We start from the raw sequence: 26851 nt of genomic DNA, 5'->3' as shown, positions 1-26851 counted from the left end.
TACCCTCTTTTGGCCATTTAAACTGAGTATCCCTTTGACATTGAGTATAATCACCTTCTGTTACTGGCATAATTTCACTTTTAGCCAATTTATTTTATAACCCAAAACTTATCCTCTTCTTCTCTTTGGCTTGGCTTCGCGGACGAAGATTTATGGAGGGGGTAAAAAGTCCACGTCAGCTGCAGGCTCGTTTGTGGCTGACAAGTCCGATGCGGGACAGGCAGACACGATTGCAGCGGTTTCAGGGGAAAATTGGTGGGTTGGGGTTGGGTGTTGGGTTTTTCCTCCTTTGCCTTTTGTCAGTGAGGTAGGCTCTGCGGTCTTCTTCAAAGGAGGTTGCTGCCCGCCAAACTGTGAGGCGCCAAGATGCACGGTTTGAGGCGATATCAGCCCACTGGCGGTGGTCAATGTGGCAGGCACCAAGAGATTTCTTTAGGCAGTCCTTGTACCTTTTCTTTGGTGCACCTCTGTCACGGTGGCCAGTGGAGAGCTCGCCATATAACACGATCTTGGGAAGGCGATGGTCCTCCATTCTGGAGACGTGACCCATCCAGTGCAGCTGGATCTTCAGCAGCGTGGACTCGATGCTGTCGACCTCTGCCATCTCGAGTACTTCGACGTTAGGGATGTAAGCGCTCCAATGGATGTTGAGGATGGAGCGGAGACAACGCTGGTGGAAGCGTTCTAGAGCCGTATCTTATCCATATTTTTCTAATTTAACATTTTTTGTAAAGATGACTCAGGCTCAGTCAAGTATATTAAAACATCATCTGCAACTAAACTAATTTTATGTTCTTGACCTACCCTAAATTCCTTAATTTCCAAATCACTCCAAATTGCTTGAACAATAGGTTCTATAGCTAAAATAAACAAAGCTGGAGAAAAAGGCATCCTTGTCTCCTTGATCTTGCTTGTTGAAATAGTGCAGATATCTGTCCATTAGTCAGTATTTTAGCTTTAGGATTATTATACAGTGCCCTAATCCAATTTACAAAATTCAATTCAAATCTGAATTTTTCCAACAATATAAACAAAAATCCCATTCTAATCGATCAAACGCCTTATCTATCTGAAGCCACTGTAACACTCAAATCAGCTCTTATTTTGTGCTAAATGAATTATACTAAGTAATCTAGCTACATTTTCTGACTACTTTTGTTTTACAAAACCTGTCTAATCCATATTTATTAATTTAGGCAACAATTTAGTCAATCTACTTGCCAAAATTTTGCAACAATTTTATAATCCATGTTTAATAATGAATTAGCTAAATAAGATGAAGGTTTAAAAGATCTCCCTTGTTCTGAGAATCACTGTATTTATTGGCATTGAAAATTATTTTGGAGAGTATGGGTTTCCAAAGCCTGATCTAATACTTCCATAAATATAGGAATTAATAAATCTTTAAATTCTTTATAAAATTCAGACGAGAAACCATCTTTATCTGGAGATTTATTACTCTGTAATGAACCCATGCCTTCCTCAGCTCTACCTCTGTAAAAGGAACATTCAGCTCAGTCTGCTCTTCCAAAATTAGTCTAGGTAGCATTATCAGTCATAAATAACTATCCTCTTGTCCTTACTTGAGGAAGGGTTTGGAGGCAGTGCTGAAGAGGTTCACCAGGTTGATTCCAGGGATGAGGGAATAAGACTATGTGAATCGCCTGGGACTGTACTCATTGGAATTTAGAAGAATGAGAGGGGATCTTGTAGAAATATATAAAATTATGAAAGGCATTATGAAATTAAGATAGAGGTAGGCAAGTTGTTCCCATTGGTGGGGGAGACCAGAAGTAGGGGACATCGCCTCAAGATTCAGGGTAACAGATTTAGGATGGAGATGAGGAGGAACTGCTTTTCACAGAGGGTGATGAATCTGGAATTTGCTGCCCATTGAAGCAGTGGAGGCAACCTCAGTAAATATATTTAAGACCAGGTTGGATTGATTTTTTACAAAGTGAGGGAATTAAGAAATTTGGGGAAATAGGCAGCCAAGTTCACTGGTTGCGGGCAATTCTTATACTGTGCACAGAATTAAAAATTTATATAAAGTTCACCAGGTTTTGATGCTTGAAAGGTAAATGGTTACCGCTCAGGGAGGTTCTTGTCGGTTTTCAGAGAGAGATTTGTTGTCCCAGAACGTCCACAACTGATGAACTTCCATCAGTCACCTCAGTGTCTTTGCTGATGAAACTTTCCCCGTCAAGGTTCTCCAGTTGATGACCTCTTTCTTTCAGGTTACCACAGAGTTCCTTTCTGTTTCACTTATTCTATGTGAAACATTCGACAGCCAGTACTCTGCTCTTGACCAGGCTGTCTTCCAAAATGGGACTTCTTGCCAGCTTGTCCTGTTCCAGTTCCAGCTGCTCTTGCTGGCTGTAACTCTGTCAAGTGATCTGTGTGTGTGTCTCTCTCTCTCTCTCTCTCTCTGAGAGAAAGCCTGTCTCTCTGCTTACCAAACCACATGACCCTCTTACAACAGCAAGCTCTCCTGCAGACAATATGCGGCTCCAACAATCTCTTTCATCTGTTGCCTTTGGTAAACAGCAATCCATTAGTGAAGTCTCGAGCACTCTTCAAACCTCTTGCAAAAGCTGAAAAAAGCCACTACGTCTTGCATTAGCAGAGCTCCATTATTTCAAATAAGATCTGTTTTAAAGTATGTGACCTACTCTAACAAACCTTTCCCAATTTATTTCCCTAAACATTTCTATATACTTTGTCACAGTACATTAACGGTATTACCGTGAGTAAATGGTTTGCACCTCTTTTCTTTAAAGGAATTGCCTTTCCCACATGTGTATCAGTGAACAACTGCGTCTGCCACTACTCTCCTCTCAAGAGTGATCCTGACTACATCTTGAAGGAGGAGGATCTTGTTAAAGTGTAAGTACAGTTTCAAGCATGCATGCAATCATTAATTTGGCAAATAATCATAAAATAATTATGACCAATAAACAGAAACCTGGATGTCATCAATTAAAAAAAAAATGAAATTGCGTTTCTCCACTTTTTAAGACTGAAGTTGTGATGGGTTTGGATTAATATTCAGCGGGAATTGGAGCATTCAGCTGCAGAAGACATAAAGTTGTGTTATTAGGATATTTTTAACTATCCACATATTTTAAATTTTTTGTGTATTTTATTTTTTTAAATGTAGCCATTTTGGCCCAAGAGTCTGTGCCACCCAATTAACCTATGTTTCAAAGGGTGGGAGGAAACTGGAGTCCCTGGGGAAACCCATGCAGACACGGGGAGAACATATGGACTCCTTATAGACAGTGTGAGATTCAAATCCCAGTCTCAAATGTTGATGTTTCAAAGGCATTGCGCTAACCGCTACACCAACCATGCTACTCCTTTGACTGGGTCTCCCATAATGCAATAGGGCTGGATGGCTTCTAGTTTATTAGAAGTGTTTGGGAAAGTTTCCTAAATTAAAACTACCAACTAGAGAGTTGCATCTCCTATTAAGATATGAAACAGGACAGGTGACAGAAGTTTTTGTAGGGAACATTTTGAGTCCAGTGATCATAATGCCATTAATTTCCATTGAATTATTGAGAAGGATAGGACTGGGCCTCAGGTTGAGATTCTGAATTGGAGAAAGTCCAATTTTGAGGAAATGCGAAAGGATCTAGACTGCATGGATTGGGATAAGTTGTTTTTGGGCAAGGATGTGCTAGGTAAGTGGAAGACTTTCAAAGATGAAATTTTGAGAGTGCAGAGTCAGAATCCAGTCAGGATTAAAGGAAAATTTAACAGGCATAGGGAACCTTGGTTTTTGAGTGATATTGGGGATCTGGATCAGAAGAAGAGAGAGGTGTATAACAGATAAAGATGTTATGAACCCAGAGGACCCTATTGCTAGCAGCAATAGGTATTCACCTAAGACAAATGGTTACTTCAACAAAAGTTGCTTTTAATTATCTTTTAAACATGAAAACAAAATCATACTTTAACTTATCACTATTGATTTACTTAACCCCCTTCTAATTCTAAGCACACATGTATGTAATGTGTGTGTAAGTTGAGAAAAGTTATTTGGTTCACTGTTCAATCTCACTTCTCATTCCTCCAAGTTCACTGGTTGCAGGCAATTCTTATACTGTGCACAGAATTTAACATTTGTAAAGTTCACCAGGCTTTGGTGCTTGAAAGGTAAATGGGTACTGCTCAGGAAGGTTCTTGTCAGTTTTCAGAGAGAGATTTGTTGTACAGTTACTTCCATCAGCGACTCCAGTGTCTTGCTGACAAAACTTGTCCCTTCTGGGTTTTCTCGATGATAACTTCTTTCTTTCAGGTCATCACAGAGTTCTTTTGTGTTTTTCTTATTTCAAGTGAAACATTAGACAGCCAGTACTCTCCTCTTGTATGAACCACAAGGGCTTTGACCAGGCTAAACTAAGCACTCACAACCCTTCTTCCAAATGGGGTTTTTCCACAAGTTTGCCAGCTTGTTATGTTTCAGTCCCAGCTGCTGCTGCTGACTGTAGCACTGCAGAACCGATCTCTCTCTCTCAACCGGTTGTTTTACTCCCTCTGCTTGCAAAACCACACGACCCTCCTAGAACAGCAAGCTGCACTCCAGACAGCCTGCGGCTCCGAACTACTCCTCCAATCTCTTTCATCTTATGGTTTTCAAAACAACAAGTGAAGTCTCTTGGGCACTCTCCAATGTTTTTCCAAAGGCCCCCAGGAGCTGCCCTGTCTGGCTTGAGCAGAGCTCCAATATTTTAAATGAGATCTGTTTTGAACTGTTTGTATGTGACCTGCACTAAAAAACCTGCCCCAATTTATCTCCCAAATACAGATCTATATACAATACAAACACAACATTATGTGTGACAAAGGCAACGTGGAGCAAATGAGGTTCATGAGCATAAAAAATGCAAAAAAACCTCGAGCTAAATCGAAGGCTGAAAGAAGACATGAGGTTTCTTTGGGAGACAATGTGAAGAAAATTCTAAGTGTTTCTATAGGGATATTGAGCAAAAAGATAGTAATGGACAAAATTACTCCCCTCAAAGATCAAAGTGGTTGGCTGTGTATGGAGCTAGAAGAGATGGTGGAGATATTAAATGGGTATTTTTGAATCGGTGCTTGGGAAACTAGTAGAGTCCAAGGAAGTTGAGGAAAGCAGGTAGTGAGGTCATGGAACCTATACAGATTAGAGGAAGAGGCGCTTGCTGTCTTAAAAGAAATAAGGGTGGATAAATCCCCAGGTAATGACAAGATATTCTTTCAGACCTTGAAAGCTAGTGCGAATTGCAGGGGCTCTGGCAGAAATATTTAAAATGTCCTTAGCTAATGGTGTGGTGCCGGAGGAATGGAGGCAGATCAAGTTTAAAACTTGTTCCAAAAGTAACCCTGGAAATTATAGGCCAGTGAGGCTGACATCAGTGGTAGATCGATGATTGGAAGGTGTTCTAAGATATCTGATTTTCAAGAATTTGAATAGGCAGGGACTGATTAGGGATAGTGAACGCGTTCTGTGCATGGTAGGTCGTGTTTAACCAATCTTATAGGCTTTAGAAAAGTTTACCAGGAAAGTTGATAAAGGAAAGGCTGTGGATGTTGTTTACGTGGACAAGGTCCAACATGGAAGGATAGTCAGGAAGGTTCATACTCTCTATTCATGATGAGGTAATGAACTGGATTCAACATGGGCCATACAGGAGAGAGAGTAGTGGTGGATGATTGCTTCTCCGACTGGAGGCCTGTGACTAGTGGTGTACCTCAGGGATTTGTGCTGGAATCATTGTTGATTGTCATCTATATCAATGATCTGGGTGATAATGTGGTAAATTGGATCAGCGGGATTGCGGATAACACAAAGATTGGAGGCTTTGTGAACAAAGAAGAAGACTTTCAAAACTTGCAGAGGGATCTGGAGGAGCTGGAAAAATGGGCTGAAAAATGGCAGATGGAATTTAATGCAGGCAAGTGTGAAGTGTTGCAAATGATAGGGCACAGGAGTGAAGTAGAACAGAGGGATCTGGGAATAGAGATACATAATTCTCTGAAAGTGGTGTCACAGGTGGATAGGGTTGTAAAGAGAGCTTTTGGGATATTGGCCTTCATAAATCAAAGTATTGAGTATAGGAGCTGGAATGTTTTATGTTAATGTTGTATAACCTGAATACAGGAAATTTAACCTGAATACAGGAAAGATAACAACGTGATTGAAAGAGTGCAGAGAAGATTTATTGAGATGTTGTCAAGACTTCAGGAACTGGGTTACAGGGAAAGGTTAAACAGGTTGGACTTTATTCCCTGGAGCATAGAAGAATGAGGGGAAATTTGATAGAGGTATTTCAAATTGAGGGGGATAGACAGAGTAAATGTAGGTTGGCTTTTCCCACTTAGGGTAGGTGAGATACAAACCAGAGGACATGGGTTAAGAGTGAAAGGGGAAAATTTTAGGGGGAACTTCTTCACACAGAGTGTGGTGGGAGTGTGGAATGAGCTACTAGCTGAGGTGGTGAATGTGGGTTCAATTTTAACATTTAAGAAGATGGATTGGAGAGGTATGGAGGGCTATGGGCTGGATGCAGTTCATTGAAACGAGGCAGAATAATAGTTTGGCGCAGACTGGAGGGGCTGAAATGTCTGTGCTGTAATGATCTACGGAGATTTATGTTTTTTTTCCTCCCAACAGCGATCTGGGTGTCCATGTGGATGGATTCATTGCTAATGTGGCACACAGTTTTATCGTTGGTGTCACTAAGGTATGTTCATTTTGACAGCACAAGCATGCTCTATCTGTCTGGAGAGGAATATTCTCAACCTTCTGGTGAATGAGGCTACTTAGATTAATGAGCCTGAGATTTTAGCAGCATGAGTATTGATTCATTTTTATGAATTTAGGCATCCAGGACAGTAACAGGCCTTTTCGATCCACGAGCCTGTGTTGCCTGTTGTGTACTAGACCAGCAGCAATAGAAATTTACCAAGACAATGGTGTCTTCAAAACAATTTTTATTAATAACTATTAATAATCTAACACTTCTTAACTGTAAACTTAACTCTAGCTTAACCACACCATGCGGAAATGTGTGTGTGTATTGTTATGAGTCCAGAGGACCCCAAATCCCAGCAGCAATAGATATGCACCATGACAAAGGGTTACTTAAACAAAAGTTGCTTTTAATGATCTTAGAACATGAAAATAGAATCAAACTTTAACTTATCACTATTGACTTACTTAACCCCCCTCTAATTCTAAGTGCACGTGTGTGTAATGTGTAATACAAGATGAGAAAAGTTCTTTGGTTCTCAGTCCAATCTCACTGGTTGCAGGCAATTCTTGTACTGTGCACAGAAGTTAGCATTAATAAAGTTCACCAGGCTTTGGTGCTTAACAGGTAAATGGTTCTTGTTGGTTTTCAGAGAGTTTTCTCGTTCCAGGACAGCCACTCCAGTGTCTTGCTGACGAAACTTTCCCCCTTTCAGGGTTCTCCAGATGATAACCTCTTTCTTTCAGTCACCACATAGTTCCTTTCTGTTTCCCTATTCCAGGGGAAACACCAGACAGCCAGTCCTCTCCTTCGACCAGGCAGTCTTCCAAAGCTTGCCAGCTTGTCCTTGTGGAACTGAAGTCTCTGTCTCTCCTTTTTCTCACTCCCTCCCAATCTGAGAGCAAAGCTGTTCTGCCTCTGCCTGCAAAGATCACATGCTCTTCCAGGCAGCAAACTGTTTTCCAGGCAGCAAACTGTTTTCCAGGCAGCAAACTGTTTTCCAGGCAGCAAACTGTTTTCCAGGCAGCAAACTGTTTTCCAGGCAGCAAACTGTTTTCCAGGCAGCAAACTGTTTTCCAGGCAGCAAACTGTTTTCCAGGCAGCAAACTGTTTTCCAGGCAGCAAACTGTTTTCCAGGCAGCAAACTGTTTTCCAGGCAGCAAACTGTTTTCCAGGCAGCAAACTGTTTTCCAGGCAGCAAACTGTTTTCCAGGCAGCAAACTGTTTTCCAGGCAGCAAACTGTTTTCCAGGCAGCAAACTGTTTTCCAGGCAGCAAACTGTTTTCCAGGCAGCAAACTGTTTTCCAGGCAGCAAACTGTTTTCCAGGCAGCAAACTGTTTTCCAGGCAGCAAACTGTTTTCCAGGCAGCAAACTGTTTTCCAGGCAGCAAACTGTTTTCCAGGCAGCAAACTGTTTTCCAGGCAGCAAACTGTTTTCCAGGCAGCAAACTGTTTTCCAGGCAGCAAACTGTTTTCCAGGCAGCAAACTGTTTTCCAGGCAGCAAACTGTTTTCCAGGCAGCAAACTGTTTTCCAGGCAGCAAACTGTTTTCCAGGCAGCAAACTGTTTTCCAGGCAGCAAACTGTTTTCCAGGCAGCAAACTGTTTTCCAGGCAGCAAACTGTTTTCCAGGCAGCAAACTGTTTTCCAGGCAGCAAACTGTTTTCCAGGCAGCAAACTGTTTTCCAGGCAGCAAACTGTTTTCCAGGCATTTTGCTACATTGTTGCCTTTTGCAAATAGCAGTCCATCATGAATCTGTGAGCACTCTGCAAAACTCCTGCAAAAATTCTGTTTTGAAGTGTGTGTGACCTGCTCTAACAAATCTTTCCCAATTTATCTCCCAAACGCCTCTGTCACAGTATGTATTTGTGTGTCTGTCTATCTATCTATCTATCTATCTATATATATATATATATATATTTATATACATATACACACACACACACACACACACACACACACACACACACACACACACACACACACACACACACACACACACACACACACACACACACACACACACACACATATATATATATATATATATATATATATATACACACATTTATTTATATATATATATATGTGTGTGTGTGTGTGGCAAAACCTAAATCATTGCAGTTTAAACTTAATTCTCAAGAGATGATTTTAAAGTTCAGTCTCAGAAAGCCTTTGTGTTGAAACCCAGTCTTTATTTGCTGTTCAAAAGCAATTACGGAGTAAGTGCAAGGCATCAGACTTTTCAAAACTCACGAATTTCTTGGAGAGTTGTTTTCAAATAATTGTTTCTTCTTTTGCATGAAAATTACAGAACTTGTTTTTCATCCACAATGATTTCACAAACCCAGTCAAGCTAAAGTGGCAAAATTCTTCAAAACCACTTTTGTGTGTTCCGACATTTCATGAGGAAAACATAAGCAGCCTTCCTTCTCCAAAGGATTGTTACTGCATATCAATCCTGTGTGACTTACAGGACGGTCAACCACCTTCTTCTGTTTTCAAATGTCCTCAATCATGTGCCATAACATCATTCCTGTCTTTAGCTGTGTTTATACTAAGGACACCTCGCATCACCCCGCATCACCTCGAATCACTGCGATTTTTTTTGTCGTTCGCATCACTGCACATTTTTGGACTACCTGAACTGTTTCTACCGAGCGATTCAATACGCGGTGATGCAGGGCGATGCGAGGTGATGCGAGGAATGCAAGGTGATGCAGGGCGATGCGAGGTGACCAGGAAGTCCGATGATTCCACTGTGAGGTCGTCCCTTGTATCACCCCGCATCGACCACCTCAAAAGTAGGACGCCGGAGCACCTCGAATCGCCGCACATCGGCCACAACCGGATGTGTTTACAGTGCGGCCAGATTCGAGGTGTCACCGCGCTTCACCTCGCATTACCTCGCATCACCGCGCTTTTCCCGGGTCAGTAGAAACACCCCCTTTGAAGTTTCATCTCTTCCAGAAGAGTGGATATGACTGAATTGTTTGCTGAGACCAGCCAACAGATTGGATGTGTGTGCACAGATGCTTGAGTTTTCAATGGAGAACAATCATAAGACTTTTATGACTGTTTACAGCTTTGAATTAGCAGTCACCCTGTCTCTAAGCAAACAGGTTTTCAGCCAAACAATGAATAAGCAGACAAACGATCTCTGAGATCTGCCAGCTGCAATTTCAAAGGTCTCTGAGTGTAATTATGTGTGTCTGTAAGTGTGCCCCTGAATCCAACTCACAAAATAACTTTACTAAGAAATAGATATAATATTATATACTTAAAGATTAATATTAGGACAAATCCATCACATCACCAATTGACTTGTAACCCCAGCCCCCCAGTACATTTTTGAACAGTGGGAGGAAACCCACGCACATGTGGAGAACATACAAACTCCTTACGTACAGCGACTGATTAGAACCTGGATTGCTGGCGCTGTGTAACTACGTCACACTAACCTTTCTGTTCAGAATTTAAAAAAAATCTTTGTAAGTTGAACCGCTCGACTCTTAATTTATAAAAGAAAAACCTTTGTTTACAACATAAAAAGCAAATGACCATTTTCCAGGCCATTTTGCAGAAGCCTAAACTAGGGATTAACATGTGACAAGCACTGGCCTGTCCGTACAAAGAAGAGGTGGGTTAATTGGAAATGGGACCTCTTGCCTTCCTCAGAGCTTCTCCACAACCAAGTTCAGTTGCTCAACATGATTTTGGGTACAAGTATGATTTCTGCCATCTCTTGGTATGAGAAGGTGACCCTGAATCTGTTCCACAATGAATTAACATATTAATGACTCCACAATTATTTCAAAAATAAAGTGAATTATGATCTGATCTCCATCCATAAAACCAATTTTTGCACTGACTGAGGAGTTAGTCTTTTGGAATAACCCACTCTAGTCTGTGATCATCATTTACCTTGCTGTCTCAAATAAGATGCTGTCTAGGTTATTAGAAAGGCAACTGGAATTGAATTAAAGAGGAGGGAGGTCATACTGCAACTGTACAAGGTACTGGTGAGGCCACACCTGGAGTACTGTGTGCATTTCTGGTCTCTGTACTTGAGGAAAGATATACTGGCCTTGGAGACAGTCCAGAGGAGGTTCGCCAGGTTGATCTACGAGGAGAGACTAAATCGCCTGGGATTATACTGAATTCAGAAGAATAAGAGGAGATCTTACAGAAACGTATAAAATTTTGAAAGGGATAGATAAGATAGAGGCAGGAAAATTGTTTTCACTGCTAGTTGAGACCAGAACTAGGGGACACAGCCTCAAGATTCAGGGGAGTAGATTTAAAATGGAGATGAGGAAAAGCTTTCCAAGAAAGTAGTGAATCTGTGGAATTCTCTGCCCAGGGAAGCAGTTGAGGTCACTTCATTAAATACATTTAAGGTTCAGTTAGATTTTTCATAAAAAAGGAATTAAGGAATATGGGGAAAAGGCATGTAGGCGGAGTTGAGTCAATGATCAGATCAGCCATGATCTCATTGAATGACAGAGCAGGCTCGACGGGCCGGATGGATGACTCCTGCTCCTATTTCTTATGTTCTCATGTACATTCTCTGAAGCACAGTTATGTGTAGCACGTGCAATATTTGACTCTGTATTCCATTTATCCCTTTGCTAATACAGCTGGTTCCCAACCATCCTCCACGTCCAATATATCCTTCTCTCCCATTTCTGTCACTGACTACGTGATCCCACCACCAGGCATGTTCTCCTTTCCGCCTTTGGCAGGGATTGCTCCCTCCATGACTTCCTTATCCACTCCTCCCTCCCCACCAATCATACCCTTGGGATCTACCCTTGTGGCCACAGGAGATGCTCCACTTGTGCCCATTCTTCCCTCAGCACCATTCGGGGCTTCAAATAGTCCTTCCAAGTGAAGCAACTCCACTTGTGAATCTGCAGGGTTTGTTTTCTGGATCTGGTGCTCCTATTGTGGTCGTCCTTTCATCGGAGAGACTGGGCGATCACTTTGTGGAGCACTTTGGCTCTGTCCACTGCAATAATGTGGATCTCCCAGTGGTCACTTATTTCAGTTCCCTGCCCCATTCCCTTGCTGACATGTTTGTCCATGGTCTCATCCACTTCCAGACTGAGATGACCCGCAAATTGGAGTAACAACACCTCATCTTCGGTCTGGGCACCCTCCATCCGGATGGAATTAACATCAACCTCTCTGGTTTCCTGTTGCTTTTTCTCCAGGTTTGTGTCTCTTCCATTTTTCCTCTCTCTCCTTTCACAGAGCCAAAATCTATTCTCACCTTTCTTTTCATATCAATTAACATCTTTTGGCTCTTGGTCTGAACTCCTGCCATTCTTTAGACTTATTCAGATGTCTTCTGTTTTTTTTTGCTTCTACCTTGAAGAAGGGTTCAGGCCCAAAATGTTGGTAATATATCTTTACCTCCTATGGATGCTGAGAGACTGACTATTCCTCCAGCATTTCTGTCTGTTTTTACTGCTTTCCTTGATGTTACTGAGCAAGCATCAAGATTCACAACAGCTGTCCATTGAAGCAGATTTATCAAAAAGTGCATACAGGGCATCACATACAACCCTGAGCTGCTTTTACCTGAAGGCGAGGCAGAATTACCAGTTTTTGGCAGTGCAGAAAAACTACTTAACGTAGACATAAAACAAAGAAATGTAAACAATCTGTACAATACAGAGAGGAAAAAATTCAATAAAGTGTAAAAGTAAGAGTCATTAATGAGTTTCTCAGTTTGTCGTTGAGGAGTCTGATGGTGAAGGGGTAGACCTGTTTTTGAACCTGGTGGTGCAGGTCTTGTGGCACTTACACCTCTTTCCTGATGGTAGCAGCGAGAACAGAGCATGTGCTGGGGGGTGTGGATCCTTGATGATTGCTGCTGCTGCTCTCCGACAGCAGCGTTCCCTGTTGATGTTCTCAATAGTGTGGAGGGTTTTGCTTGTGATGTCCTGGGCTGTGTCCACTACCTTTTGAAGGGCTTTACGCTCAGGTGTTTTGATGTCCCCACACCAGACCGTGATGTAGCTGGTCAGCACACTTTACAGATGCGGCAGAGAGACCCCTCCATGAATGCTTTGTGCATGCATACAGCCATTTATCTACTGCATGGTATTCTGAGAGGGCAGGTCCACATCGCTTTTTCCCCCATGGTATTTATAAATTGTATGTGATAGTGCTACCAACTTTCCCACACTGTTTAAAAATTGTCCACTGTTGCTATTTATTGCTAGCACTTACCCACAGTCCCTTATGATGGTTTATATAATGGGCTGAAGGGCTCATACTGTGCTGTACATAAAGCTTAAATATGTTATAATTAGGCATAATTAATTCTATTCAAATATAAGATCATAATACATTGATCAGGATTGGGGTAGGTTCACCATCACTCGATGTGTCATGACGTCACCTGGAGAAGGTAGTACAGTCCTAACCCTGGGGGTGCCTCCTTGCAAGTGTGAACTCGTTCAGTGTCCAAGTTAGGAGTGGTCAAGTGTGAAAAGCCAAACCCTCATTCCAATCCCAGGACACTGAACAGCTGATTGAGTGGGATGGAAGTGTCAAAGGGGCTTATCACTTGTAGTTTCTGCATAGTAGCCTTTTACAAATCACACATGAGGGATTTCTGCAGCTCAGAGATCTGTGATCTTTTGCTATTTAGATAGTATGCTATTTTTTCTTGCCAAAATCGACGTCATTTGCCAGATTTATGCCATATTCTGTAATCTTTAATTTTAACCTACTTGTGCCCTTTTCGCAATTTGGTTTCAATTGTGTAAGTACAACTGCATGAAACAACATGCTCTGGTCCTTCGTGTAAAAGCACGCAAACAGGTTAAACGCTGCAGCACAGTACCCTTTGGCCTCGATGTTGTGCTGACCCATATATTCCTTAAAAAATAAAAAAAACAAAACCCTTCCTACCCCGTAACCCTCTATTTTTCATCCATGTGCCTGTCTACGAGTCTCTTAAATGCCCCAATATTTTAACCTTTGCCACCATCCCTGGCAAGGCATTCCTGGCACCTACAAATGTGTGCGTGTGTGGTGGTGGGTGGGGAGGGAGAAAACTTAACTCTGATATCTCCCCTAATCTTTCCTCCCTTCATTTTGTACAGATGTCCTCTGATGTTCGCTGTTCTTGCCCTGGAAAACAGATGCTGACAGTCCACCTTATCTTTACCTCTCAGAATCTTGTAGATCCCTACTAAGTCATCTGTTATTCTTCTTTCCAATAAATCTTCTTTGCACCCTCTTCATAGTTTCCACTTCCTTCCTATTCTGAGGTGATCAGAAGTGAACACACTATTACAAGTATGGACATAGCACACATATTTACAAAGGATTTATATGCAGTACATATGCATATAACCATAGAATATAACAGCACAGAAACAGGCCCTTTGGCCGTTCTAGTCGGAGTTAAACTATTATTCTGCCAAGTCCCATTGATGTACTTAGTCCATAGCCCTCCATACCTCTCCCATCCATGTACCTGTCCAAATTCTTCAATGTTAAATTGAGTCCACATTCACCACTTCAGATGGCAGCTTGTTCCACACTCCGACCACTCTCTGTGTGAAGAAGTTTCCCCCTAAACTTTCCCCTTTCACCCTTAACCCATGTCCTCTAGTTTGCATATCACCTACCCTCAGTGAAAAAGCCTACTCTGTCTATCCCCCTCATAATTTTAAAAACCTCTATCAAATCTCCCCTCATCCTTCTATGCTCGAGGGAATAAAATCTGAACCTGTTTAACCTTTCCCTGAAACTCCGTTCTTGAAGTCCTGATAACATCCTAATAAATTTTCTCTGCATTTATTCTATCACATTGATGTCTTTCCTACAGTTAGGTGACCAAAACTATACTCTAAATTTTTCCTCAAGAATATCTTGTGCAACTTTACCATAACATCTCAATTCCTATACTCAATACTTTGATTTATGAAGGGCAATATTCCAAAAGCTCTCTTTATAACCCTATCCATCTGTGATACCACTTTCAGGGAATTATATATCTGTGTTCCCAGATCCCTGTGTTGTAATGTTCCACATTCTATATTTTAGTATGCATTTATTGATAAAGCCTATTGGTGCCATGCAGGGTCTCTTTGTTTTGTTAATAAATAAGGAACCCGCCTCATGTTGGTTAATGTTTTTGGCCCTGGATCGACCAAGCCAAAATTACAAAGCCCAATTTTAATTCTGCTGAGACTTGGCAGATTTGAGGAAAGAATACTGGGGTAATATTGCCTTCAAACTAGATGTTTTTTCTTTGATCTGACATTTTCTTTATCGTCATGCCTTATTTTCTAGGATCGCCCTGTAGCTGGCCGGAAAGCCGATGTTATTAAAGCTGCCCATTACTGCGCGGAAGCAGCTCTGCGGTTAGTGAAACCTGGCAATCAGGTAAGGTATCTGGAAAAAGATTAAAAAAAAACCATCGCTTGTCCCAGTAAATCTAATTAACTAGGAAGAAAAAAAATCGAAGAACAGATAACACTGGACAACATTTTTTCAAAAGGTTTGCTTCCTGAAAAAAAATTATGATAGACACCTTGAAGCTGAAGACAAAGATGGTTTCAGATTTGCTGTATCACGTAGGAAGTCGAAGAAACATTAACTTTTATTGAATTTAGTGTGTTTAATCGCATAATGATTGCAATTATTGTGTTGCTAACATTGCGTTAGTTCAACTGACCTAAAAATGTTTTGCCGCCGATTTTCGTTTGTACTTAGCATCTGATGCCTCCCGTGTCAGTGTTCAACAATAGTTGGCCAGCATTGATGGGTTTCATTTGCCATGATACTCCTTTTCCACGGTCGCTATGTCCGTCACTGACTGCACCAAGATCAGCAGGAAAGAAGTCCAAGTACAAATGCAGAAAATGAATTTTCAATGACATGTTGCAGTTCATCGTTTTGTATGCTTGAAGTAGATATCACAGGAAATCACAAAAATAGGTTTTATCTTTAACGGCACGAGATGAGAAAATTTTAACGTGATTTTTGTGATCAGCAGCTGAAAATCCATAAAATACACCCAAAAGTGTTCAGGAAGCAAAATACTTGTTGTCCAGTGTTGTTATTTAAATGGCAAGTGATTGCAGAATGCTGTTGTGCAGGAGAACTTGGGAGTGCTTGTTTGTGAATTGCAAAAGGTTGGTTTGCAGGTGCAGCAGGCTGTCAAGAAGGCAAATGGAAAATTGGCCTTCATTACTAGAGGGATTGAATTTAGGAGCAGGGAGGTTGCATTGCAATTCTGGTCTCCATACTTGAGGAAGGGTGTACTGGCTTTGGAGATGATTCAGAGGAGGTTCACTAGGTTGGTTCCAGGGATGAGGAGGAGAATATGAGTTGTCAGGGACTATAATCGCTGGAATTTAGAAGAATGAGAGGGGTCTTACAGAAATGTATAAAATTATGAAGGGCAGATAAGTTGTTTCCATTGGTGGGGAGATTAGAACTAGGGGACATCTCCTCAAGATTCAGGGAAGTAGATTTAGGACGGAAATGAGGAGGAACTACTTTTCCCTGGAATTTGTTGCCCGTTGAAGCAGTGAGGTGTCCTCAGTAAATATATTTAAGACGAGAGTTGGATTTTTACAGAGTAGGGGACAATTAAGGGATATGGGGAAAGGCAGGTAGGTGGAGATAAGCCCATCATCAGATCAGTCACGATCTCATTGAATGGTGGAGCAGGTTTGATGGGCTGGATGGCTGACTCCTGCTCCTATTTCCTTGTGTTTATTGAAGTTGGTTAATACAGTATCATTTCTTTGGAGTTACATCAGATGTTCTGTGGCAGTCATCACAAAATCCTGCCCTGACCCCTATTTAGACTATCTATGAACTGCTTACTCTAATTTTAAGGTCACCCCCTTGTTCTTGAATTCTCTTCTCTCTCCTGCCACCCCCCCCCCCCCCCCCACAACTTCCCACTGAAAATTACTTCTTTGTATCCAATCAACCCATTGATGTTTTAAACACTATTAACAGGGATACAAGCCACAATCATATATGTAGTCTGATTTTGCAACTTAACCATTTCAATGTGATGCATGCAGACATGGAAAAATGCATCCTATTCAAAATGTAGTGCATGAAACTGAGCAAGGTTGGATCAAAATAATGTAAAATGAGGCCATGATTTCCTTTTGTTGGTGTTTCAACTTCTTCAGATGTTAATGTCCGATTTAGAACATAGAACATGACAGCATAGTACAGGTCCTTTGACCTTTGATGTTATGCCGACCCATATATTCCTACTTTTTAAAAAAAAACCCTACCTCTTAACCCTCTATCTTTCTCCATTCATGTGCTTGTCTTAGTTGCCCCTAATGTTTCACCCTCCACCACTACCCATGGCAAGGCATTCCAGGCACCCACAACTCTTTTTTTAAAAAAGAAAGTCTCAGCTCTGCCAACCTTGCCTCATAAGACTTGTTTCCAATCCAAGCAATGTCCTGGTGAATCTCCTCTGCACCCTCTCCATAGCTTCTGCATCCTTCCTGCAATGTGAGGACCAGAACTGAAAGTGTGACACTTTTTGAACTTTTCACCTGTGACCATTTAAAAGCCATTCATGGTGCACATGTTACTTATTTTTCTTCCTATGAGTAATATGTATGAGATTTCATTAGGCATTGTTTGTTCACACTTGTGTTTTATTCCATCTATTTGATAATTTCTCATTTGCCTTTGAGAGGTTTTACTTGGAGAGCAATAAATTATCAGAAGCCCGTGTATTGTTTCTTTAAAAAAAGAATATTAATTAAGTGGAATTTTCATGATTTCCTTTTAATCCCAGAACACTCAAGTGACAGAAGCCTGGAACAAGATTGCTCAGTCCTTTAATTGCACTCCAATAGAAGGTGAGGTGACCAATTCTGATCAGATAGAAAACTATTTTTTAAATTTTCAATCCTTAAAAACAAAATCTAATTTTCCTTCAATATTTTAAATTGGCAATGGATTTTGCTGTGAGGAATTCCATATGCCAGGGGTGGCCAAATGTTTTTGGTTGTGGGTCACATACAGAAAAATATAGAGGTCATGCTCATTAAGCCCGGCAGTTTTCAACCAGTTCCACTTGCAAGAAATATGGTGTTTTTAAGACCATAAACCCTTGTGTGCATCAAAAATTAATTTTCTATCAAAATAACCATGACATCTTTTGAACAGTTTATCTTTTGACATTATGACAGTTTATTGATGTTCTCAGATATTACAGTAGGCATTTCTATATCTGCTGCTCTTTAAATGAATACAATTAAACTTTTTAAAACTCATTCAAAAATCAGTGCAAAATAAAAAGCTGGGTGAAAAGTAAGAACAGGAGAAAAGTTCAAGAAAGGGACAAGACCATCTCCAACATTCCTCCATAACTCTCAGTGAATACAAGTGTCCCCCTTGATGATGATGCAATGTGTAGATAGTTTATTAAAGATTGGATATTGAAGTTAACAGATTCCTTGCACATCAAACAAACTCACTTCCCCTTGACTTCTGTGGAAAAACTATTCATTTTCTCACCATGTTTGAAATTTTTGGCATTCCCTTGCGATTTCCGTCTTTTCGGTTCCACTATGCTTTAATCATTTGTTTTAGCTGAGATAAACCTATGTTTAAACAGGTTTAAAAAAAAATTTAACTGGAGGTAAACGTTTTCATTGAGTCTTATTGCAATAGTTGTTCTAGTAGTTTTTCAAAATGGCACTGACGTTTTGTGTTGAAACTAAGAAGGAGAATGTATATGCAGTGCAGTTTATTGTTAACTGTTCTAACCGGCCATATTTTATTTTATTTTTAAAATTCACCCTGGATCACTTAAAAATGGGCAACAGGCTGCAGTTAGCCATATGCCACCCCTGCCATATGCAGTGAATACGAGGAACATCCTTACTTTGCAGTGGGAACGGGTTGTACTTGAAGATAGATCAGTCATGCTGCCAGCTGAGCTTATCTACCATGGCATTTAAAACGTGGACAATTATGAATTTTGAATTAAAGACATGTTAACTCAGACCCCAAAATGTTCATCTGCCCGGATCTTGTGCCTGTGTCTCTATGCAGGCTTTAAGCAGCCCGCTAAAGGAGCTGAACGGGCTACCAATGGAACGAACAGGAGTCTGTGTGGCTGCAGAGGCTGCAGGAATGCTGGAGGTGAATCCGTGGACACTCAGTGTACTGAAGGGACTCTCTTGCTCCTCTTTCAGAATTTATTGTCATGAAAATGTCACAAAATTTGTTGTTTTGTGGCAGCATCACAGTGCAAACATTTCTGTACACCACCTTACAAAATAAATATAAATAGTGCAAGAAAGGAAAAGTCTAAGTAAGGCAGTGTCTTTGGTTCATTGGTCATTCAGGAATCTGATGCTGGAGGGGAAGAATCTCTCCTTGTGCTGCTGAGTGCTTGTCCACAGGCTCTTGTATCTTTTCCCGATGGTAACAAAGTGAAGAGGGCATGGCCTGGGTGGTGGGGGACCTTGAGGATTGAGGCTGCTTTCTTAAGATGCCGCCTCTTGTAGATGTCTCGATGGAGTGAAGACTGGTGCCTGTGATGTTGCAGATGGAGGTAACATTCTTCTGGATTTTTTTTCTTGGTCTGAGCATTGGTCCCACTGTACCAGATGTTGATGCAACCAGCCAGGATGCTCTCTACAGTACACCTATTGAAGTTTTCGAGAGTCTTGGGTGACATACCAAATTTCAAACTGCTCACAAGCTATAGCTGCTGGTGAGCCTTCATTGTGATGGCATTAACATTGAGGTTCCAGGACAGATCTCGGAAATGTATTGCTGGGCAATACTCACGGCGACTCTTGACTGCCTTATGGCAGACAGTAGGCAATTTTGTGTGATATTACACGACAATAAAGGAATTTTGAATCAATTCTAAAATTATTGAATGGTGAAGATCTTCTGGTGCCATTCAAATGCCAGTAACTGAATAATATTCCATCATTGCACAATGCCACCCATTGCAAATTAATTGTTCATTCATTTCATTTCCCACTTGTTTTTATTTTTGTTCCTGTTCCTTAGCTGCAGTAGAAGTCCAAAAATTCAGATGCCAGAAATCTGGACCACTTGAGAATCTGGAGTTTTTGAAAACTCTCAAACTTTTTAATTTAGCAGGCTTTTGCGTGCGTGCATACATAAGCGCCACAGATTCACAGCGCCAACTGTACAGCATGCATATTTATAAATAATGAATCCTAAAGTAGATAAACTTTGTGGTGTCAAGAGAAAGAACATGTTGAAAATGAGTGACAATCTTCAAGTGACACTGGACAACAAATTTTTTCAAAAGGTTTGCATCCTGAAAAATAAAATGGGGATTATGATAGATAACTTCAAGCTGAAGACAAAGATAATTTAAGATTTGCTGTATCACATGGGAAGTTGGAGAAACAAATTAATTTTTTATTAATGTTTAATTGCAAAATGATGCTCGCACATTGCGCTAGTTCAACTGACCTAAAAACGTTTTGCCGCTGATTTTTATTTGTACTCAGCATCTGATGCCTCTCGTATCAGTGTCCAACAACAGTCGACCAGCATTGACAGATTCCAGTTGCCCTGATGCTGCTTTTCCACGGTCGCCATGTCCTGGTGAAAGCTTTCGCCATGTTTGTTACTGACTGCACCAAGATCAGCAGGGAAGATGTCCCAAGTGTGACTGCAGAAAATGAATTTTCATTGAAATGTTGCAATTCTTGGTTCTGTATGCTTGAAGTAGACTTAAAATATGACAGGAAATCACAAAAATGTAAAAATAAAACTGTACACGATAGAAAGATTTTAAGGTAATTTTTGTGACCAGCAGCCCAAAATCCATAAAATACACCCAAAAATGTTCAGGAAGAAAAGTCTTCAAGGTCCAGTGTAATTAACAAGCTAGAACGTGGTGTGAGCAATGCTGTTCTATGGAAGCATACGATATTGGAAAGTCTACAACTTATGATATTAAAAAGGCAACTGGAGAAAATTTGTGGAACAGAACCATAGCTACTGTCTTTAAGACATCATGCATGCGCAAATGCTGCAGAATAATCTTTTCACAAAGAAATTACCGTTGTAAATAAGGGCGGCACGGTTAGCGCAATGCTGTTACAGCGCTACAGTGATTGGGACCGGGGTTTGAATCCCGCAGTGTCTGCAGGGAGTTTGTACGTTCTCATGTCTGTGTGGGTTTTCTCCAGGTGCTCTGGTTTCCTCCCACCTTTCAAAAACGTACCACTTATTGGTTGTAGATCATTGGGTGTAATTTGGCATTATGGGCTCGAGGACGGAAAGGGCCTGTGACTGTTTTTCATATCTAAATTGAAAATTTAGGGTAATATACAAAAGTATTTAAAGCAAAAGAAGCGACAAGCAGTGTAGCAGATACTGTAGAAGCTGGGAGTGTTCCATCTACCAGCAGCACCTGCAGCTTTATTCCTCTTCAAATTAGAATTTTAAAAGTACTGCCAGAGAATCTGGGACATCCGAAAATCTGGACCAACAGACCCGATTTTCGGACGCTGCTGTATAATTCTGACATTCATTGTAATTGAACATCCTGCGTCATGTGGAGTTGTTCCACTAATACAGGATAGTTTAGTTGGCATTTTAAGGATTGAGTAATATCGGTTTCATGTTAGAAACTGAGTTCTAATTATTTCTGTTCAGGTATGCTCTCACACCAGCTCAAACAACACGTTATTGACGGGGAGAAAACGATCATTCAGAATCCCACAGATCAGCAAAAGTAAGTCTTTTTAGAAAGTTTAACTTTTCATTAAAAATTACATGTACTTTCCCTTTCTGAAAGAGTTACCAAGGCTAAAACAACAGTTATTAATTCTTTTCGAGAAATCTTTTAATTCCCCCTTTAAAGTTTGATTTTTACGCATCTTTTTCAATTTATTGTCAAGAGTACATACATGACATAACGTATAGCCCTGAGATCCTTTTATCTGTAGGTGAGGCAGAATTGCCACTTATTGGCAGTGCAAAAAAAACTACTCAACATACACATGGAAACAAATAAATAAAAGTAAACAAACTGCAATACAGAGAGAAAACAAATCAGATGTGAGAGTCCTTAAATGAGTCCCTGATTGAGTTTGTTGTTGAGTCTGATGCTGGAGGGGGAGCAGCTGTTCCTGAACCTGGTGGTGCGAGTCTTGTGACACTTTCCTGATGGCAGCAGTGAGAACAGAGCGTGTGCTGGGTGGTGTGGACCCTTGATGATCGCTGCTGCTCTCTGATGGCAGCGTTCCCCATAGATGTTCTCAATGGAGGGGAGGGTTTTGTCTGTGATGTGCTGGACTGTGTCTACTACCTTTTGTAGAGCGTTGTGTTCAGGGGCATTGGTGTCCCCACACCAGTCCGTGATGCTTGAGACTCACTTTTACAATGCCTAACTAATACACCTGCATTATTATTAAACAGTTTAAAAGGCAAAAATGCCAAACTGAACTGACCTTACACTGAATAAACTTCACTTACATGAATATATAAACCTTAAAACATTTTAATTTATTTTCAGTCATATTTCACAGTTGATGGACCTGCAGGTTTCTCCCCATCCACGGAGTTGCTCCAAAGACAAATAGTAACAATATAGATAATTAACCCACCCTTCCTCCAAGTTTACAGATAAAGCCTTACTAATATCAAATTTCAGATTTATTGTCTGAGTACGTACAGGACATCACATGTACGTATATACTCAATAATATACTCATAAAGATAAAGACTTACTAAACAGGGATAAGGAGACATTTTAAGAGAGTCACCCCAATGGGGAGTGGTGCCAGTTTATTCAAACAGCTGCTACAAGCAAAGCACAACCAAGGCACTCCGCTGGCTGGATATTTGCTCCTATTGTCACCAAAGGTTTATGTGTGACTTCAGAGAATATTTACTTTTACAATTTTAAGTTTTTATTTAAATATCTAATCTTCTTTATTGGAATCTTTCTATTTATTTATTTTTCTCAATTTTTACTGGTAGCTTGTTGTAGCCAGTTGGTTGAATTCCTGATTACAAGGGTTTTACTGTATTTCTTTATCATTCTGCTTTGGATGGTGTCTGCTCATTCTTCTGGCCCTGTTGTAGCCTGAAAAATTCTGGAATCCTCATCGTAGTTTGTTATGTGGGGTGTCATTGTATTGCTTCTGCAGATTTCTAGCATATTTCTACAGATGTTAGGTGGAACATGTGCAGACTGGCTGCATCATGGTCTGGTATCGGGACACCAATATCCATGAGTGTTAGGCCCTGCAAAAGGTAGTGGACACAGCCCAGGACCTCACAGTAAAACCCTCCCCATCATCAAGAACATCTACAGGGAACACTGCTGTTGGAGAGCAGCAGCAGCAATCATCAAAGATTCAACCACTTAGCACATGCTCTGTTGTCTCTGTGCCATCAGCAAAGGGGTATCGGTGCCACAAGACTCGCACCACCAGGTTCAGGAACAGCTGCTCCCCCTCCACCATCAGACTTCTCAACAACAAACTCAATCAGGGACTCATTTAAGGATTCTTACTTTTGCACTTTATTCATTTGTTTTCTCTCTGCATTGCACAGTTTGTTTACTTTTATTTATTTGTTTCCATGTGTACGTTGAGTAGTTTTATTTGCACTGCCAATAAGTGGTAATTCTGCCTCACCTGCAGATAAAAGGATCTCAGGGCTGTATGTTATGTTATGTCATGTATGTACTCTGACAATAAATCTGACAATTGTTGTACGTGCAACAGCCGGTCTACTGAATCTGGGCAGTCTGGTGGTGATGAGTGTCGATAGATTTTAAACTCTTCCATTGGTGATTGTCTGACTGTAGTTCGTTTCTTGTAAAGGAAAGATCATGAAAAGACGGCATTCGAAGTCCATGAAGTTTATGCCGTTGACGTATTAATCAGCACTGGAGAAGGCAAGGTAAGGAGTTGGTACATAACACTGAATTTGTGTTTCCAGTTGGGGTGAGTATGGAAAGTTTGCTGATAAGGGTATACTTAGCCATCTGATGTCCATCGGGATTGGGAGAGGTGCTGGGACCAAGAGAATTGCGCAAAACAAACATTACATCATACACGAGAACAGTAAAGACCTCTGTATCCGGCACCTAGGGGGATTGCGGATGCTGAATGTGCACATTTTCCGGTTGACTGAGATTTAGTCTTACAATTGCCTATCTAATACATCTGCATGAAGAATAAGCAATTTAAAAGACAAAAGACAGTGTAAAATGTAAAGTAATTTGTGTGGGGGGGGGATCAGTACAGTCCTAAAATCCAGACTGCTCGGGGATTGGGTTGGTTTGGATTTTCTGGATTCTCCGGCAGTACTTTTGAAATTCAAATTTAAGGAGAATAAACAGGTAAATTATGATAGTTTATGAACAATTTTTTTTCAAATAAAATACAAAGTACAAAAAAAACCGAATAAACACTTTCTCTCACATTTCCATGACTTCTGGTTGGTTGCCTGATGCCGCTGTACATCTGTGGCGCTAATGCATGCATGTGCGCGCGCGCAAAAGCCCGCTAAATTTAAAAAGTGAGAGTTTTTGAAAAGTCCTGATTCTCATATGGTCCGCATTTCTGGCATCCGGGATTTTTGTACTTTTACTGCATTGTCCTTAACGGAGTTCTCACACATTGCAAAATGATTACATTCTGTTTGTACCGTTGTATTTGTGTTGGTTTTCAAACAACCCAAGGTCCACTTGAACAGTGAATGAGGTGTTCAATGGATTTGAACTGTTAAAGTGAATCTGAATGTGCATGTGTGTAAAAACTCCTTAACTTTGATTTGCCTTCAGGCAAAGGATGCTGGCCAGAGGACAACTGTGTACAAGAGGGACCCAACCCAACAATATGGTTTAAAAATGAAGACTTCGCGTGCCTTTTTTAGTGAGGTGGAAAGGCGGTTTGATGCTATGCCTTTCACCCTGAGGTAGGGCATCTGGTTGTTATTTCACAGAACCTTTGGTTGGTTTGATGTTAATTGGACGCAATGTAACGTGAAGATTTCTCTCTACTATCTACATTCAGTGTTAAATCATTGGATTTTTCCTCCAACCTGAGGCACAGTGTTTTCAATGGTAGTGACTTTAGAATGCTGGTAAAGTGAAGGTTTCTTTTTGCAGGGCGTTCGAGGATGAGAAGAAAGCCAGGATGGGGGTTATGGAGTGTGCAAAACATGAACTCCTCCAACCGTTCAGTGTTTTGTATGAGAAGGAAGGTAAGGCCTTGACGTGAACTGAGGCACTGAAGAATTTATGTGGAAATTTGCTTCTGGTCTTTTTCAATGTGTCGGTTGTGCTGCCTGTTTTCAGGATCAATTTATTATCATGAACATGTTACTCATTGACACTGAAGGGACTCTATTTTGCTTCTATTTTAGAATCAAAATCAAGATTTATTGTCATGAACGTTCACAAAAAATTTAAATTTAGACATTCAGCATGGCAACAGGCCATTTTGGCCCTCGAGTCCGAACTGCCCAATTTACACCCAATTAACCTGCATCCCCTGTACGTTTCGAACATGTCATAAAATTTGTTGTTTCGCAGCAGCATCACAGGGCAAACATTTATATGAACCACCTTATAAAATAAATTAAAATAATGCAAGAAAATGTCAAAGTAAGGCAGTGTCTGTGGTTCATTGATCATTTAGGAATCTGATGGCAGCGGGGGAGAAACTGTCCTTGTGCCGCTGAGTGCTCGTCTTCAGGCTCCTGTACCATTTTCTGATGGTAACAGAGCATGGCTTGGGTGGTGGGTGTCTATCCTCGAGGCTGAAAAACAAGACTCGCAACCCTCTGGCTAAAGAAATTCCTTTGCATCTGTTTCATCCTGAATTTATGCCAAGAATTTCCTTGCCACATTACTCTGTCCAGGCTTTTCAGCATTCAAAATGCCTCTGAGGTCCCCTCCTCAACCTCCTGTACTCCAACGAGTACAGTCCAAGAGCCGATTAATGTTTTCATTCCAGTAAATCTCCATTGCCAGCATATCTTTTCTGGGACAGTGAGTACAGTCATATCAATAAGATTGGCAAGGATGCTGCTGGGGCTTGAAGAACTGAGTTACAGGGATAGGTTAAACAGGTTAGTACTTCATTCCCTGGAGGGTAGAAGAATGAGGAGATATTTGAAGTATACAAAATTATCATGGAGTAAAGGCAAGTGGGCATTTTCTGCTGAGGGTAGGTGAAACAAGAATGAGAGGACATGGGTTAGGAGTGAAAGGGGAAAAGTTTAGGTGAAGCATTAGGGGGGATCTTCACATAGAGAGTACTGGGAGTGTGGAATGAGTTGCCAGCTAAAGTGGTGAATGCAGGCTTGATTTTAACATTTAAGAATTTGGATAGGTATGTGGATGTGAGAGGCTATGAACAGGATGCAGGTCATTGGGTCGAGGCTTGAAGGGTCTTTCTCTGTGTTGTGTTCTATAGTTAAATGCATTGACATTGGATTTACTGATATCTGAAATGGCATTTGTCGCTCATTGACACCTGAATCTGAAACGATGTGGTTTTCTTCCCATCCAGGAGAGTTTGTTGCTCAGTTTAAGTTCACTGTCCTCCTAATGCCAAATGGTCCAATGAGAATCACCAGTCGAACATTTGAAACGGAACTTTACAAGTCTGAATTGGACATCAAAGACCCGGATTTAAAGGCAAGTTATGGAAACAAACCCATGTTTGAAATAAAACAGAAAACTGGAGAAACTCAGGTCAAACAGTCTACTGGAGACTTTATACAGCAAAGAGATATATAACCCATGTTTCGGGCTTGAGCCCTTATCGAGGTATGGACAAGACGTTGGCAGGTGCCTGAATAAAATGGTGAAAGGTCCCATAGGTAGGAGGTAATAGGTGGAGAAGGGAGGGAGGGCACAGCAGCAAACATGGGGTGGGGGGGATGGCTCAGTGAATGGAGAGGGAAGGGGATGGAGAACTGGAGGAAAGGAGACAGGGATGGGGAAGGGAGGGAAGCTAGCGGAAACCCGAGAATTTGATTTAATACCATCTGATTGGAGAGTGCCCGAGTGGAAAATTAGGAGTTGCTCCTCCCAATTTATGGGTGGTCTTGGTTTG

The 26851-nt window shown here is 41.0% G+C and overlaps 1 protein-coding gene across 1 annotated transcript in view; it reads left to right on the top strand.

Moving 5' to 3' along the window:
• LOC138746803 (proliferation-associated protein 2G4-like) overlaps window positions 1–26851 on the top strand; it is a 56496-nt gene that overhangs the window by 20552 nt on the left and 9093 nt on the right. The window contains exons 3-11 of the mRNA XM_069905265.1: window positions 2781–2886; window positions 6662–6731; window positions 15060–15152; window positions 17554–17617; window positions 21423–21501; window positions 23603–23681; window positions 24568–24701; window positions 24895–24989; window positions 26303–26430. Of these exons, the coding sequence (XP_069761366.1) occupies window positions 2781–2886; window positions 6662–6731; window positions 15060–15152; window positions 17554–17617; window positions 21423–21501; window positions 23603–23681; window positions 24568–24701; window positions 24895–24989; window positions 26303–26430 (848 nt within the window). The remainder of the gene's footprint in view (window positions 1–2780; window positions 2887–6661; window positions 6732–15059; window positions 15153–17553; window positions 17618–21422; window positions 21502–23602; window positions 23682–24567; window positions 24702–24894; window positions 24990–26302; window positions 26431–26851) is intronic.

Source organism: Narcine bancroftii, chromosome 12, assembly GCF_036971445.1.
Source record: "Narcine bancroftii isolate sNarBan1 chromosome 12, sNarBan1.hap1, whole genome shotgun sequence".
NCBI lineage: Eukaryota > Metazoa > Chordata > Chondrichthyes > Torpediniformes > Narcinidae > Narcine > Narcine bancroftii.
The sequence above is the reverse complement of the archived record's forward strand: the minus strand, read 5'-3'. Positions and strand labels throughout refer to the sequence as shown.